Here is an 18,334-nt window from a genome sequence, read left to right on the forward strand (position 1 = left end):
GGTGACTCATGCACATTAAAATTGGAGAAGCTCTGGTGGTATGTCTTCTGGTTAGGGTGCCCTTCTCTCTTTTAACTATATGCATACATACCCATATATACCACACAACACAACATATACACACCACACAGTCCCCATACACACACCATATAACCCCCCACACATCATATATACACTTTATATCTCCCATACATATACGCACACATAAACTACACACACACACACCTCATAATAGCCTCTTTCCACCCATACACACCATACTGAACTGCCAAGTGACCTATGGACAGGAGGTCTGGACTAGCTCAAAATTTAGGGATTCCTAGAGGGTAGAGCGGATGTTATATGAGCTTGATTTGAGGAGTTTGAAATTTATAAACAAGGAACCCATGGAGATTATTTGACGGGAGCTTGCTATGTGCAAATTGGTGTTTTAAGGAGATGAACCTGATAGTGATGAGCAGGAAGACCCCAGGTGGCAGGCAGTCCGGGGGCTGGCACAGAAATATGAATGGGACTCTCTTTAGTGATGTTATGTATAACTACTACATGCTTTGTCTTTTATATTATTTACAAAATATATTACACTCCAAACTTTCTATAATTTGTGTCTGTTATCTTTACAACAAGATGAAAAACACATGCAAAACCTGTCCAGGCTCAGTATTGTTTGGGTCAGCACTAGGATGGGGGTGGGGGGTAGCTATGAGGAACTTAAAAAGTGGGGACTGTTTGATATCTAGGAGGTTTTCCTGCTTATTCTTTAAAATTCCATGCGAGTATCTCCTCTTTGTAGGCTACCAGATATATCTCTTCCTGCCTCTTTTTCAGCTTTTTTAGTACACAGCACAGGCTGGACATGAAAAAGCTACTCAGGAAATTCTTATCTAAGGTTAGAAAATGAGTGTCATGAGGGATAAAGGATGTCAAGTCTGAGTAACTAAGCAATCGAGGTGCTTTGGGAAGAAACGCAGGATCTTAGGGTGCTATCCGATTTTGGAAGAAATGCCTGAAGATGTTTCTAGGTGTCCTAACTAGGTGTCATGATAAGGCCTGAACTGGAATAGGGGTGCTTTTTATTTCACAAAATAGAACTAACCTTCCTGAAGTGTCCCGTGACTGATTAACTACTCCACATACCTTCTTGTTTGGGTCTCCCAGGGATTAGGCCAGGCAGGAGGTGCTGGAAGTTGAGTGCCCTCCATTCCTCACCCTATATTTAGCCAGAGTGGGTTTAGATGGGATATGCTGGCAGCCTGCACATCTGCAGAACCTGCCTGTGAGCTCAGCCCTGAGGGCTCAGTGAAGCTGCTTGGCACCAAAGCCAGTTCATGTGCGTGTCATCATCCATGGATGGTCAGTGATGCCCTGACACAAAGCCGCAGGGAGAGTGCCTTCCTGTTCTTGAAGTACATTTTAGCTTTCCCAGGCTTCTCAGTCTGAACATTTGTGATCTGCATGCAAGAGCATATTCCATTTTATGTGATTCGTAAACTGAATTGGGGAAAAGAGGTTCTTAAACTGAAATCTCATAAATTCAGATTCATGGGATTTTATGAGGCAAAGGTGTTACATAGCATCCACACTGGATGAAGTTTTGTGTTCTTCAAAACCACTATGTTTTTCTTTTTCTTCAAAGAAAAATTGTTCTTTGTAGAACAAAATAACTTGAAGAAGTAAGTCTGTCATTCTCGTAAAAAGGATAGTGGGTAATTAAGGCTCACTAGAAATCCGAACAGAAAATCTCGGGTTAAACATTAAGCCCCGAAGGCCTGTCAGTGATGACAGAAATAAGTTGTCCATAGGCCTATGCCTGCCGCCTCTCCCCAGCACTCGCCAATGTCACATTGGCCCCTTTGAGGAGGACAGACCCCATTTTTCTGGGGAAAGAGGATGCATGTCAGCTTAACCTACCTTCCTGGACTTTTATTTCAGATCATCAGAAAAGCCCTTTCTGAGGAAAAGCGTGTCTCAACAAAAACATCAGCTGCAGATCTTGTCACAGAAACAGATCACCTTGTGGAAGATTTAATTATCTCTGAGCTGCAGAAGAGGTTTCCTTCGCACAGGTGCGTGTATTTCTCAGGTAAAACACCCAGGAACACGTTGCCACGTTCATAAAGAAGGCCAGGGTCTAACTCGGGAGGCCGCGCCACTGGTTGTTGTGGGCAGACCACAAACAAAAAGCCTCACTGCCTGCCCCCGATATTTCGATTGCATGGTAGACAAACAGACCTCGTTTTCATTCTTTTTACTACCATCTTGACAACGCTCATGTTAATATTACCTTAAAAACTGAAAAGGCTTCACTTTCCACAACGCATGCTCCGGAGAAGAGACTGCTCCCCTCTGCTAAGCCACATGGTCTATTTCTGGAGGGATGTGGAACAGTAATGTTCCCTGGCAGCCTGTGTCTGTTTGGTGGCGCCATTCAGATTCTCCAGAAAGGATTTGACCCCAAATGGCGCCGTCAGCTGTGTGGGTCCAGGTGCACTGCCTGATGGTGTGCCAATGCTGGTATTCAGGGATGCACTCTCCCCTTGCCAGGCCAAAGCATGGGACAGGGAAGGCTGCCGTCCTCCCCTAGGTCTTTATGAGGACCCCTACTCTCTTCTCTGGAGCAGCAGTTCTTAATTTTTTTTGGGGGGGGTCATTATGTGGAGAATCCAATGCAAGTTATAAATATTTTCCTCAGAAAAATTCAAATATTCACACAGTATTTTGGATCTAGTTCCATGGGAGCCACAGATCCCAGAGCATGACCGTCTTTGAGGTCTTCAGGCCCCTTTCTCACCCCCAGAGTTCTGTATAACAGACTTTGAAAACCACTGTTTTGGGTGTGAGGGGTCTCTTTCCTTTTTTGTGGAGAATTGCTAAAACTGGAATACCAGGTATTGGATTTCTGGCTATTGATCACTGTAACAGTCAGATTCTGTGTACTTATGCAGCAGAAATATCTAAGGCTGTTTTCTTCAGCATCCTTCTATCACAGGGTAGGCATAGTAGACTTTTTTCCCTGTCCATAATTAATTGAAAGAAAGGGCAAGCCCGTGTTCAAACTTACCTCCTTTTTCTCTGTTATTTCCTGGTTAGGTTATCTCGGGGTCTCAAACTTCCTTCAAAATTCTGTCAGTGGATCAAATTTGTTTTGTTTTGTTGACAACCTTTGTGTTTGAGTATTTGTTATTTCATATTTCCTTCTTCTGTATGAAGTCACATGTTATACTTTTTATAAGCTCTAAAGTGTTTATAATTTTTTAACTTTTAAAAATCTAAATTAGAAGGCAATGTCAAAAGAGTTATGTAGTTTGCTTTTACTCTTTGAGAGGAGAAAAGCTGTAGCCAGCTGTTGCTGGTTGAGGAACTATTTCGGTTCTCAAGGTTTTGGTGGGATTGGTCTAGGTGCCTACTACAGAAATGAGAGTGGGGTTGGCTGTATGGAGTCCGGTAAAGAACCTTGAGGTCACTGCAGACTAGACATAAAGGCGTTATCAGGGCTCTGGAGTTTTTCCATCAGATTACATAGTACTCTTGACAAACTGAACTCTGAAATTATATGCCCTATTGTATGTGTTGGCGGCAGTTGCTAATGGTTTGGATCTACTATTGTGTCAGTATGGGGTGTGGGTTCCATTTTTACAAGGTAAATTTATTCATTGCTGCATATCACAGGATAAAAGTCAGTGTGAAAAAAAAAAAGTCACAGAAAAATATTATATGAGTAAATGCGGCTTTACCCACCTCCACCTGGCAGTCTCAGAGTCATCAGGGGACAATCAGGCTCCAAAGCCCCTTTGGAAAGCTATGCAGAGCAGTGGACCTGACCTAGGGTGTGTGTCAGGCTTATCTGGGAGCATTTCCAACTTGCTGATGTCAGGCCTCCATTTCTGAAAAGCCCTGGAAGATGAAGATGCACACACCTGACCAAGAATCAGTGATTTAGAGTAGCGGTCCCCAAACTGTACTCTGAAAGCTCATGCCAGCCAGGTGTGAGGGCAGAGATGCCCCCACCCTTTACCACCACTTCCTTCTTGGCCCTGAGAGCAATGCTGGGGCAGAGCTCAAGGCTAGATGTCACTGCTCCTGTTCTCTGCTCAGTGTGCCTGGAAAATTCAAATTAGATGAAATCATTTTTAAACATAACTATAATAAAGTTCGTTTTTTTGCCAGTGACTAAGATTTAAAAGAAAGTACCAGAATTTGGGGCATTAAATTGTTTTAGATATAAAAAAATAGATAAATTTATGATGAGAAAAAAATTGCATTCATATTGTAAAATAAAATAGTATAATTTTTCTGCATTCAGAGCATTTCCATATATCCCTTAAACATTGTTAGGAGAAAGTTGCCTCTCACCCTTTCTTAGGAAGGGCTTTCATTCTCAGCTTATGTCTTTCCTCATTTTTAGTCTTTCATGAAAGAATTTTAAATATAGATTGCAACTGTTTTGTTTTTAACAAAATAAGAAACAACCTGATATAGGCTCCCGGGTTTATTATTTCATTTTATACATTCATGAAATCCAAAGTCTGGGTCCCTGATCTGAAAGACAGGTATAGACCAAATCAAAGAATAGTAAGGTTTAAACTTGCTTCTGCCCCCAGCTTTGGCAGTTACTCCACTTCTCAGGGTCTCAAACTCCTCACCTAGAAGTGAGGGACCCAACTAATGTCAGCTCTCTGGTTTCTGCACCAATGTTGTTGTACGGTGGTGCTGACAGAAAGCAAACTAGCATGTCAAGGTTGAGAGTTTAACAGTCTCCATCCGACTTTGCCTTTGTTGGATGCTTAAACCTGTTATCAGTTGATTTTGAATTAGATCCAAGTTTTGCACCTTTGAAAATATTCAGTAGCATCACCGAATCGTGTACATATAATATACCTGTCCTTGTCCCTTTTGTCTCAGTTGACACAGGCAAAGGGAGGAGGACAGCAACTTGAACTGCTTGGTATCCACAGCCGCCTGCCCTGCCTCAGTCTGGGCCCTCCGTGGTGAGACGAGGCCTGTCCATTGTGGTCCCTGCAGTATATCTAGCACAGTCCTAGACTTGGAAAAAATACGTTCTTGGCCACTGCCAGCTAGCCACTCGCTTCCCTTCACATTTCCACCGTGCTCCACGCTGGGCATGCATGTCCAGGGCAGCAGAGCCCCTGGGGCGGGGGTGGGGGCGGGCTGCAGCCTGAGAGAAGAGGCTAAAGAACTGAATTGGCTCCCTAGTGGCCTGAAAAGTGACCCTGACCTTGTCACAGAGTAGATAAACTGGCCAGGAAAGAAAGTCCCAGATACATTTGGCCTCAAAATTATGTTACAACTATTAGAAAAAAGGCAAGTAAATTAAATTAAATTAGAATGTATCATTCTAATCTGTCACCAAACTTTGAACCTTGCCCGGGTTGCTATTTCCTCTTGCACATTAGATAGGGTGATGAAATGGCCCTTGAGCTCCCCATATTTAGTCACGTGCGTTGTTTCTATTTGTATTACAGAGTTTATGTAGATGTTCCAGTGCTCTTATTAAGGTCTCGCTTTTTCATTTCTCACTTCCCTGTGTTCAAGTTGACATCTACACTCCCTCCATGGAGAGCCAAAGAATATTCTCTCCCATTCCATGGGTGCTAGCTTCCCACACAAGGATAATCAGGTTTAAGTGAATAAAAACTCTATACCCTCTCATACTTATCATTGAGGTATTTTTAGTGCCTCAAGAGTGGACAGAGTCCATGTCCCCATTGGCCTCTGGAAGGCCCTGCCCCAGAGTGCCGCCCACAGGCATGAAGCAGGGGGTTGATCAATGCACCTTCCATCTCCTTTCACTCAGGCAGCTGGGTCAAGAGGAGAAGAATTCTTGGGCGTGAATAACCAGTTGCTGAAAAAGTTCAGGACTCACTACAAGTGCTTTGAGCTGCTCCCATCAGAAATGCTGGGCACAGCACAAGCTGTGTTAACAGGAGCATTATAGACGCTGCTGCAGATAAGCGGCCAGCGAACCCCGAGACCACATCCCACACATTTTGCTAATGAACTAACAGACCTCTTGGCCCTACATGTGCTGAGAACTCTGTCAGTGTGCCAAGTGGATGGGCTCGCACCACAGGTCATGCTCTCTGATATGCATGATACACGTCAGTCCTGCAAGAGGCTCTCCCTCCCACCCTCTGGGAGACCCCAGCAAGGCCCCCTCCAGTGTTGATAGGTGTCAGCTTCCCACTTGAAATCAGGTTTAATTTAAAAAGGAAAAAAATTCTACATTTCTTCTCAGTTTCCTAGGAACCGATCTTTGCATAGGAGTCATTTCCATCCCCATCTTGACCTCAGGAATGTCTTGTCACTGCTTTACTGAACTTGTGCCCCATTTAGGCTTTGGCACTTGGTTCTTATATGTGTGTGCTTTAGGGTGTGGACCCTTTTCTTTAAGAATATAATCACAAGCCATTTCAGGGGGAAATCATGTAGCTACAGAAGAAGACATTGAAAACAGATTTAAGTCCTTAAATCTTTGGCTCAGAAACCAGCAGAGTCATTGCCATGTTTAATCCTCAGCTAAGTGGAGTGATTCTTTGTGCAGCTCACCTGCATTTCTGCTGCGTTTAGGAGTTCGAGCTTCACCGCCTGGCCGTGCCCTGCCCAGCTTGGCTCCTCTCACTGCTCCGTGTCTTTCACCATGCCATTTGTTCCAACTAGACTTGCCTGCCTGGATTATGTGATCCAAAGGATCCAATGGCCCATGGAGGGAAGTGATGGTAGGGAGGCAATTCCCAGCAGGAGGAGGTGACATGGAGCAGACAAAAGCAAGGAACCAGCACTCACTCCATCTGGTCACACTCTAGATTATAAGCTTCTGGGGGCAGATGGTGCTCACAGAGCTTCCCTACACAGCTGTCGTTTTTCAGGGTGTGAATTTCTCAGGTGTCTCCCCAAACTCAGTGCTTTGCCTGTTCCTGCATGGGTTTCTCTACAGACCACAGGGTGGAGAAGGTAGAATCAGCAACCTGAAAATGATATATGTACCCTCATAATATATACTGATGCATTTCCAGATAATTTATGAGATGGAGGGGGCAAGATGACTGTGTGCATATAGAGCATGAATTTCATAATCTATGAAACGGAAATAGTAGTCCCAGAGTTGGGGACCAGATGAGTTACAGTGCATATGATAGCACTATAATTGACTGAAAAGTGACATCAGAATGCAAATCTTATCTCACGATATTACAGACAAGACAACACTGACCCACAGAACTTCCTGCGAAGACAAATGTTCCGCCTGCACTGTCCACTGTGATAGCCTCTAGCCCATGTTACTAGTGAGCACTGGAAATGTGGCCAGTGAGATTAAGGAACTGAGTTAACTTTTTAATTTTATTTAAATTATTTAAATATAAACAGCCACAGGTAGCTAGTGACAAGGCAGTGCAGGGGCAGAGGACCCACCCTTGGTGAACCTGGCTCTGTGACAGTTGGGAACATGTACCAAGCACTGTCCTATCTGCTCTAGATAGACTATTCCCGAGAACAGCTTCAGGAGGTTTAAACAGAGGCCAGTTTTGCAGGGACACCAGCTTATAGGTGGTGGCTGCGATGCACATACCAGTGACTCTCACCGTGCTCTGCTGAGCCTGTGTGGAGGGTTGGAGATGGGAGGAGGACAAGAGAGAAAGCTGAGGATGACTTCTTAGTTTTTGGCCTGAGCAACTAGGTCCTTGGCAATGCCCTTTGGCTGAAATAGACATGAGTAAAGACAACCAGGAGCTCCCTTTTGAGCAGGTTAATTTTGAGATGTTAGTTGTCCTGTTCAGGATTATAACAGGAAATACATGGCCCACTCAAGTGAGGATGGTTCCAGGCGAGCTTGGACTACAGAGGAGTAATTACAAAGGAGGGAGCCAGGAACAGGGGCCCCACTATAGCTGGTGCAGGGTGGTGCATGGGCCTGAGGCTGGGAGCAGGCTGACTATGCTCCTGTGGGGACTGCTGGAGTTGGGGGAGGGGGAGGCACCAGAGCCTGAAAGAGAAGGGAGGAATAAAGGCTTTCACTGGTGGATGGGGGGCGGGGCATTCAAAGAGAGGGAGCAGAAATATCTTAACCTCACTCTCCTCCCACTTTCTCCTTTCCCTCAGGTCCCTAGGCGGCAGGAGTTCCTTGTGGGGCTGCCCACCCCAAGTTCCTGGGCTAGAGGCCAAAGCGGATAAGGCCTCTGTGGAGAATTGCCAGCTCCCACTATCCCGTATGGTGGGGGCAAGTGGGCACAGATGCAATTGTTACCTTGTCTGCAGTTCAGAACAGATCAGGCTGAGAACATACCTGGGAGGTGTAAGCTGTAGGTGACATTTAACGTCCCTGGTCCAGGGAAGCCATCTGCCTCAGGCTATAGCACTACTGGCAGGAGAATCTGAGCTTAAGCCATTGTTCCTCATGCTCTTCCTTCTAGTGTGTCCTGGACCATCTTGCCTCCAGACTGAAGTTCAGAGTTAAACATTGCTTTATAAGATCTGCTTCCCAGGGTTTTTCATTCTTGTATTTCTTGTATTGTGTTCCAAAACTCCTACATTGAGGTATCACTGCGTTTTCTAAATTCTACCAAGTCGACCAGCAGACAGATGGAAACACAGATGGCCTATTATAGACTCTGTCTCTGTTTGACCCGAAGAAACCATAATGAAATCTCTTTACTGTGTCTGCTTTGTCTTTGATGGGACCAGAAGCAGTTTGAAGCACTTTGTCTTGAGTTCTTGGTACATTTTCTCAGGCTGAGCTCCTGCCCACCACAGGTTCATTGCAGAAGAGGCTGCGGCTGCTGGGGCCAAGTGCGTGCTCACCCCCAGCCCCACTTGGATTGTCGATCCCATTGACGGCACCTGCAACTTTGTGCATAGGTGAGCATTGGTAACTCCATAAGCACGCATCACTTCATTCTAATGCCTAAACTGTCCTCTAAGATTTTGTCTTTTCCAAAGTAGCATTTTTGGAGGTAAGCGTGTATAAGTAAAGCTCTAGTAGGTTTATAGTCTCTTTAAAAAGGTGATCAAATCTTGATATTTTTAAAATAGGTTTTCCATTTGTGAAAGACTCTGAGAGCATGTAGGAAATCTTCCCTTGTTTAAAAACCATTGTGTTTGTTATGTTTAAAATGTTGGGTTGAATTAAGAAGGATCGCTGGAGAAGCAAGCAACGTTAAAAAGTAAGTGAGTGCAGCCCAGCAGCTGCCAGAGTATGGGTATAGACAGGGGCATGTGAAGGATGTTCCAGGGCCACCTTCAGAGGTGGGAGCAAACCTCATATCACCATGAGACAGGAAGAGGAACCCACTAGAAGCTGTCCAGGCCTAATCTGACTGGGCTAACGACAGCCAAAAAACAGTAGGTTGTAGGGAGGTCAGATGGGCCATAGGCAGGAGGGGAAGGGAAATGAGCCGCAGAGCCTGGGGAGGTGATGTGGGCGTGGCCCCAGAAGCTCTGACCAGTGGGGAAGGCATTGGAACTATACCCACTTGTCTGGAACTATGGGCACTGAAAGTGGTTTCCACTGAGGGTGGTTCTCTGATGGGAACACGCTTAGAATCACCAGGTTGCTGGTTGGCACAGGTTCCTGGCCAGTCCCCGGGTCCCCTTTCAGTGTATTGAGGTAGCTCGTGGATCTGCATTCCTAGACCACATTTTGAGAGCCCCTGCCATAGATGATGAGGAAATGCTTCATTTCCTTACTTAAAGTGAGAAAGTGTAAGTACAGGTGACAGGGTCCTCACTCTTGATGCTGTCCTCTATGTGTTGCCTCAAATGGTATGTTTATATGTAGATATGGAAGGCGATTCTGATGTAACACGTTAATCACATGGATTATGTTAAGAATTAAGTCATACCGATATAGGTAAGTCAAACCTTTTTGAGGCAATTGCATAGTACTATCCAGTGAGTAACAGCAACAGTGTCACCAGACTATAATTTAAAGCTTGACACCCCCGTGGGGAGTTCATGAGGAATCACAGGTCTCCTCTCTCAGGTGTGTTTGCTGAGTGGAGCACCTGTTATTTCTGTCTCACTCGCCCTTCTAGTGTGCTGGTAATGGGTACAGGGGGCACTGAGCCCCATGGTAAAGGCCACGTGTCCACCTGAGGGTGTTTCATGGGCCCTGGTGGCCCCAGGGCCAAGGGGAATGTGGGCCAGAGAGACTACTTGGAGAAAACCACCGCCTGTGGTGCTGACCCTTACAGTTCCAGAACATAGTCAAGGGCCACAGCTGCAGCCATTCTCAAGGTCTAAAGACATCCGGAAGCCTTCGGCTTCTCCAGCTCAGATGAGAACTATTCATCCTTAAGTCCAACAGTGGCAGTGTTGGGACTAAAGCAAGTGGAAGAAAACTCTTCTGAGAGTTGGAACTGGGGACTGAAGCCGAGCTTGGCATATAGGACGCTTGCTCAGTGAGCCAGCCACCAATGACAACAGCGCCACACAGCTGCCACCTTGGCTGTCAGGGTTCAGATCCATGTACGACTGATTTCATAGTTTTCCTATAGTTTAGCAGTACTCAGCTTTTCCTTGTTCCTACTTGTTAAGTGGTCTTCACATAAAGGAGAGATTATTTCTAAGATGCAGAGCAACAACAACAAAATTAAAAAATAAAACTACCGGCAAACAGCGGCGTCACAGCTGGCCTTCAACTGCTGTGGCCCACGCCTGCTGTTGGCAGCTTGGGTGCTCACGCTGGAGACCAGGTAAGGAGGGATGTTGTTGTCGCCCAGACCCAGTCTTTGGGTGGAGGATGTGGCCTGGCATCTGTGATGTCACCTCCTAGGGACCCTTCTTCACCCTGCCTGGGACATGGGTCTGTCCTTTTTAGAGGTCTCAGTTGTCCCCTTTTGGTCTCTGAGAACCAGAAAGCTGATTATTACAATCCTTCTCAGTTGGTTACTTGGCCATTGTTGAACTAAATCAATCTTAACGTGACTTTCAGAATACTGCTTTCTTTCAAGATCAGCCATCTTACAACATGGTCAGCTAAGCCTGTCTGTCTTGGAAAGAGTTAGTGAAATTGTGGGAAGTCGTTTTTTAAAAAACAAATTCACCCACACTATAGAAAAGTCCTTCTGTGCCCCGAGTGACGATGCTACACAGCCACACAGAGGCTCCTAAGAGTTTGCATATTGGTTTGCACGAGGCCATTTATGTTTTAGAGGGTAAACCATTCTGTTTTCTTTTGCAGATTTCCAACTGTGGCAGTAAGCATTGGATTTGCTGTGAACCAAGAGGTACATGGTGGGCGGGGCCCCTGAGTTGGGGCCCCAAGCCCCTTGGGTCCCCAGGGCTCCAGTTCAGGTTTCGTTTAGTCATCGTGCTTTGCGGTTTCAACCTCTGCACTCCTGTTTTTCTCTCTTTGTCATGTGCCTTAATCATGACTAGTAAATTCAAGTATGCGTTTTTCAAATCTGAGAAAGTAAACAAATTCAAACCGGTTTTGGGTGTGTAGGCTTGGGGCTGGCCCCTGTTTCCACTCTGGTCTTTTTGTGACACGACTATGGAAGGGGGAAGTTCTGCGCAGATTGTCCAAGTTAGTCTCCATCTGACCTCTGGGGCGTGTGATCTAGTCACACATAGAAAGAACTATTTTTAGAGGACATTTTTAATCCCAATATTCTATTAAGTCTTCTTCATCTTCCTCTAGCTGTTAGTGTGAGAACATGGCTGTTTCAGGATTCCCATAGAACCTTGGACCTAAGCAACATCAGAAGGCCTACAACAAAGGCATGAGATCGAGACTTAAACTTTTTTAATCAGTATAAGCAATAGCACTTAGAAAAGCCTTAATTTCCTTGTAGTAACTATGGTTATAGTTAAATAAGACCGGAGGTTCAGTGCCTTTCCAAAGCAGTCCTCCTTTAGCATACCATTTTTCATCGTAATCCTCAGTGTTGGCATAGATACCTAGCATGGAAATTGTATAAAAGTACTTAAAATGAAGATAAGCAAGAATTTTAATATTGAAATTTGGATAAAGAGTTATTTCTCTGCTAAATGTTGTCATTAAATTGAGTAGGGGGTTGAGCTTAATTCTTTAGAAAGACTTTTTTTTTTTCCCTTGGGAGGAAAAAAGGCTACTTGTGATTCTAACCAAACTTCACAAAAACCTCTCAAAATTACTGATGTGTGAAGAATGAAAACTGCATCTATAACTGTCAACTGAATCACAGAACCCAAGGGCAGCTCCAGGAAGACAAATGTGATTCACCAAAGGGGGCTCATCCCTGAGCAGGCGAGCACTGACCAGGAGCCACGCTGTCATAAATCATTGAAGAGGCCTTGGACCACAGCCTCCCAATAAGGAACAATAAAAAGAAGAGAGGAGTGTGAAAAAAATGCTACCTGACACCCATGTGTTTTTGTGCCTTTCCTCTACTGACTTCTCACTATTCGGGGTTAACAGCAGCAAGTATGCTTGGTCTGGGGGTCAGCCAAGTATTCCTCTCTCTGGAAAATGAAGAGAGATGCAGGCTAAATGCCTCAGCAAAGTCTTGGCCAGCCGGGGCTAAGCTCGACCACAGTGGAAGGGACTCCCCACGCTGCAGGAATAGGGTTTATTTTTGAGGAGGACCGTTCAGTCGGCACTCACGGAGGGCCTATAGCCTTCCAGAAAACTTAACCATTCTCCCTCGTGTACCCCTGGCTTTAAAGGGCTTCCAAAATCCAGGTCAGTCCTAGAACCAGGTGGTGGGCGGCCTGTGCCCCTGGGGTGAGCAGGCGGCCCTGAGGCCTTTGCTGGCATGAAGCAAGAAGTGGGACGACCTCCCCTTGATCGGGTGTCGTCCACTACACGGCCAGGCCACCAGTGTACAGTCACAAACACCAGACCCAACCAATGAACTTGCTAGCTGGCAGCATTTTGAGGGGTTTTTGTGGAGTTTGATTAGAATCATAAGTAGCCTTTTTTCCTCCCAAGGAAAAAAAAAGTGTCTAAAGAATTAAGCTTTTTCAATAATTTTCAGTTACTAATGCTTGATTGTGATGTTAATTTTTAATATAATTTTATTAGTTTTCATATATTTTTAAATACAATTATTTTTTTAAAAGTTTGCTTTTATATCCAGGTCTAATTTTAAATCTAGATGCTGATTTTTTAAATTCCCTTTTGAAAGATATTGTGTATCACATTGTCTTTGCATTAGTCAGAACGCTTAGAACACCTCCACCTTTGAATTATTGTTATTTTTTGTGTCCAGTAAGTGAACGGCATTTGTTTTCTGTTCTGCCTCTGCTCCCCACAGCTTGAATTTGGAGTGATTTACCACTGCACAGAGGAGCGGCTGTACACCGGCCAGAGAGGCCGGGGTGCCTTCTGCAACGGCCAGCGGCTCCAGGTCTCCGGGGAGACAGGTGGGGCTTCATGCGGCTTAGTTCCGTTCACTTCAGATGGAAAAATGTGAATGGAAAATGCCAAAAGTCACCCTTTCATGGGGGAAATCTCCTGCTGAGAGTCAGCCTCCTTTTAGGGACACCGTGTCCCTGATGAGCTGGAAGTTGAGCCCGTTCTGTATCTTAATGTTTTTGCAAATGTGGCCAGGAGCTTTAAATAGTCCCATTCTATTTTGCACTCACATCTTTCTTTCATCTTGAACGCTAAAAGAAATCCAGTCACTAGTTATGATTTGGTCTCTAGCAGTCCAAAGCCAAGGGCAGAGTCAGAAGCATGCTCTGGCCCTCAGTGTGTCCAAGTGGTGTCAGGCATCCTGATGTCACCTGGGTGATATCACCCTGGTGAAGTCTGGTTTCCTGGACGTGGACTAACTGCAGCTGACTTCAGTTTCTGTGAGAAATTGTTCAGTAAGCGATGTTTTCAGGCACCGCAGATGTTCTGTTGTCATTGTGATTCCTAAAGCAGAACCTCAGGGGCATCCAGTAGCTTTTATAAAGGGACTGCGTTATACTTAATCTGCATATAACTATATATCAATAACAATAGCCGATGTAGGTGTTTTCACTGACTCTTTTTGGCCTTTCCGTCACACTGATTAACTGGTGATATTTTATCGCCTTGTGGGACAGATACTGTAGAGGAAATTGCAAGACAAAATTCAAGAGAAGCACCCCAGACTAGGAGGAGGTATTAGGAGCCTTTAAAAGGTCTGTAACATCCAAGTTTGGGTCTGAAAAGGTAGAAAGCATAATTCTCACTTGCATGTTCCTATAGCGGAACATCATGAGATACTCTCCCGCACCCCCTACCCCTGTTATTTCATTTACCCATCATGGCTTCCGTCTGTGGTGTCAGCACTTGTCCTCTGAGCCCCCCTACCTTCCTTATACCTCTCCTCTCTCCTCACTTAAAAAATGTATTCCCTAGTGCCCCTTCTCCATTGTCTCTGTTTATTCTGCCTTTTCTTTCTCCCTGGGTGACACCTGTGTACCTAGATGGCCTCAGGGACAATGAGAGGACTAAAGTATGCCCCGCTATCCAACTGCCTCTCATCTAGTGAGGAAGTCAGACTCTCCACCTGTGATCCGCAATGATCCAGTGAGAGCAGGGTCATCCAGGAGTCCTGCTTTAATTGTTAATTTCTTATATTTGAGTTTCTACAACACCAAAGATGCTGATCTGGGTACAGCAGGAGGTTTTTGCTCTGGCACAGACTCTTCCTTGCAGTGCCATGACCCCATGAACAGCCTTTCAGAGAGGTGACCTGCTGTTATGTGAAGGACAGGTCGGTGGGACAGGACCGCCCACTGGAGATTGAGGAAGCTCCCTTAGAGGCCATGAGAGTCACGAGCACAGCCAGGGTGAGGGGACGGTCACCAGACAGGAGTGGGAACAGCAGGACGTACTAACCAGTTACTGATTCTGAGTCCCCTCCCTGCCCCAATTTCTCTCTCTCCCAGAAATGTTTTGTTTGGCTATGTAAAAAGTGTTAATTACAGCTACACATGCCAAGAGGCAACCACTCAAGCTGAATTGTGTAACTCAGTAGTGAAGAAGCATGTTATTAAACACGCTTATGTGAACTTTGCTCTATATTTCATTTGATTATAACATTCAACTCTATTCATACACTCTCAGCTTCCTGGTTGGCTGCCTGCTTTGCTCTGTCATGCCTTAGAACTTCACATCCTCGGTAGGGCTCTCAGACTCCTCGCCCAGCACTGGCTCATCCCACCCATGTAGGCAGGGACTTTGGGTCACCACTGCATTTGGCCTATCTTTGTAGGCCCTCCTGTCCTGGAGTGTTAATCGCTCAAACACTGTCATAAACCCCCTTTGTCAACACAGTTGTGGTTCATACTTCTCTTGAAATTGCTCATGTCCCAAAGCTCTTTTGTAATTTTTTTTTAAAAAAAATTCTGACTTATAAAGTCCAGTGTGGTGTTTTCACCCTGGGTTCTTTTTCTATTTGATGGGTGATAGATCTTGATGAGGGGTGATGGAGCATATTCTTTAGCAGCACAATCTTTAGGTATCATTTCAGATCCTGATTCTGCCACCTTCTAAGGCTGAGATTTGTCAGTTAACCTCTCCGAATCTCAGTCCTCATTTGTAAAGTGGGATGACAATGATAACTTTGAAAGTTAAATAAAATTAAATAGGGAAATCACTCAGCAAAGTCCCTGGCACATAGTACCCAAAATGAGAGTTGTTGTCAAAGAAGAAACTGGAGTCTTTGTACAAAATCAATTACAGCCCATTGTTAAAATCAAGAGGCATTTCTGGAGGAAACAACCATTAAAATAACCACCATTAATCTTTGTCTTCGTGCTTTCTTTTCCTTCTCTTTTCTGATTCCTATTATACCCTTCTGGAATGTCTTACACACACACACTCACACTCACACTCTCACACTCTCTATCTCTCTCATTCACACTCACTCTCACTCACTCACTCACTCACACTGTATAGGGGTAAAGGATTAGATGAGGCCAGAATTTCATTAGTCGCCTTTTCTTCAAATTCTACCAGGCAAAATTTCAAGCATGTATAAAGCAGACAAAAAAAAAAAAATACAGTACACCCACATGACCCATCACTAGCTCCAATATTGCCAACTCTTGGCCAGTCCTTCATCCACACCTCCACCTCACACTCAGCACCCCAAACAACTCCCCGATACAAATCCCAGATAGGATACCATTTCTAGCCTTCTAGCCAGTATTTCAGTATGGATCTCCAAAACATACAGATAATTCTTTGAAAAACATAATCACAATACCAATATCACACCCCTCCAAAAATTAACAGTCATTCTAAAATCATTAAGGATCCAGTCAGTGTTCAAATTTTCACGTCTTATCTTGTGGAAAATGGCCTTTCAAGGTCACATCTGGGTTTTAGGGGTCCTTGTGGCTCCTGGATCCGTCTTTGTTACTAGGCCTTTTCAGTGGATGGAGCTAAGAAATGAGTTGTTTTAAAATATGAAATTCATCATGAGTTCATACTGGTGTTCTCCATTCAAATTCATGACTATAAGTTTGTCTACTTAACTCTTCTATGTATGTCTCCTCTGCCCCATGTTGAAAACCTCAGTGCACAGTGACACTAGGAATGATAAATTTAATAACGTCATGCAATCCTTGTTCACGTTGTCACACAACACACACATATCAGTTTCAGAATAACAATACTAGTCCTACTATCAACAAGTGATTACTGAAAGTGGTTTGTAGGATTTTTTGGTAATGTTTTGTTTTGTCTTTTGGGAATTTTTGTCCTTCATGAATATCCGACTAGGGTCTGGGGTCACATTGCTGTGATAGTCTCTGTAGTGGTTTTTTTGTTCCCTTTGGTTATGCTACCAACTGAGGCTAATCACTTAGATCCATTTGTTTTAATTTAACTTAGAAGGATTACTTTTTTAAAATTGATTTTATTTTGTAATTATGTAAAAAAACAAGTATGTCGTTTCAAAGTCAAATCTATAAAACAAAGTGCATTCAAAGCAGTTTAGTTTCTATCCTTCCTTGTCCTTTTTACCCTATAAGTAACCCTTAAAAAACATAATAGTTTATTTTTCAACTATTCAAATTATTTTTCAACTATTTCAAATTATTTTGGTGTGTTTTTTTAAAATAAGTAGCTGTTTTGTTTGCTTTTATTCTCTGTTTCAGTATAATTTTTGGTATTTAGAAAGGTTTACATTTTTATTCTAATAATTTTCTTTGTATTAAAAATTTGATATGTCCCTAGTCCTCTTTCTTTTGGGTTATTGTCTATGATTCTGTGTTATCGGTAATACTAAACTTAGCTTGTAACCTCTTCACCCCACTCCCCACTCTTCATATACTCCCAGTATATCATTTAAAAATTATATCCTTTTATTCTCGGTAGCTACAACACAGTTGGTGAGCATATTCTACTTGTCACATCCTCTCCACATTATCTTTCCAGTTTCAGATGGTTGTGCTGTAGATGCAGTGGCAGAGCAACCAGCCAGCCATGACATGCTTTTACCCTAAAAATATTATTAATATTTAGTCTTGGTTCCATAGATAAATGTAGATTTAATACCCAACACTCGTCCTTCACATTGCTGTTTCACCAGCCATTTTGTTTGTGTGAAGCTCATTCACTAGTGCAGCATTTCTCACACTTTTTGATTTTAGAACTAACTCATTTATATGCCCGAAAAAAATTATTAAAAACTCCTAAAGAGCTTCCAGTTAAATAACTTATATCTATATTTATATATTAGAAATTTGAACAGATTTTAAAAATACTTATTAATTTATCTTTAAAAATAAAGAACTCATTACGTGTTAACAAAAATGATATATTTTTATGGAAAATACCATATTTTCCAAAACAAAAAAATTTTGTGAGGAGTGGCATTGTTTTACATCTTTTCCAAACCTCTTTAATGTCTGGCTTAGTAGAAGATAACTAGATTCTCTTATCTGCTTCTATATTCAGTCTGTTTTTGTATATTGCCCTTAAACAGATAATTTGAAAAGGGGCACGTGAGGAATATTTTAATAGACTTTTCAGATAATTCATGATATTCATTTTTGATGCTACAACAAAACTCAAGAAGTAGTGGTTTCTTAAAGGTTAGTCTCATATCAAATCTAATAACATATCAGTGAATTTTTTTTGTACTCAGTTACATTGAAATCCATTGGGCCATCTCCTACTTCGAATGATCTTTTTTGTTCATCATGCACTGGAAAATATGGATTCCCTGAGATTTTCAGCTTTTCCAAATGTTAATGTATTTAAAGATATTTAAAAAGTCATATTCATTAGTATCACCACTCTTCTCATGAGAAATCTTTAGGTGTTGGGAAGGTGTCAATCTTACAATGATGGAAAGAAGTCTTCCCAAATTCTAATTTCCACTTAAAAGCTTGAATTTGATCAGTGGCA

The 18,334-nt window shown here is 43.4% G+C and overlaps 1 protein-coding gene across 2 annotated transcripts in view; it reads left to right on the top strand.

Moving 5' to 3' along the window:
* Nucleotides 1–18,334, top strand: part of IMPA2 (inositol monophosphatase 2) — a 43,241-nt gene that overhangs the window by 14,888 nt on the left and 10,019 nt on the right. The window contains exons 2-5 of one of the 2 annotated variants that reach the window (XM_039846197.1): nucleotides 1,933–2,066; nucleotides 8,770–8,874; nucleotides 11,198–11,243; nucleotides 13,254–13,362. In XM_039846197.1, the coding sequence (XP_039702131.1) occupies nucleotides 1,933–2,066; nucleotides 8,770–8,874; nucleotides 11,198–11,243; nucleotides 13,254–13,362 (394 nt within the window). The remainder of the gene's footprint in view (nucleotides 1–1,932; nucleotides 2,067–8,769; nucleotides 8,875–11,197; nucleotides 11,244–13,253; nucleotides 13,363–18,334) is intronic. The other variant, XM_039846206.1, reaches the window with a different exon arrangement.

Source organism: Pteropus medius, unplaced genomic scaffold, assembly GCF_902729225.1.
Source record: "Pteropus medius unplaced genomic scaffold, Ma_sr-lr_union100, whole genome shotgun sequence".
Classification (NCBI taxonomy): domain Eukaryota; kingdom Metazoa; phylum Chordata; class Mammalia; order Chiroptera; family Pteropodidae; genus Pteropus; species Pteropus medius.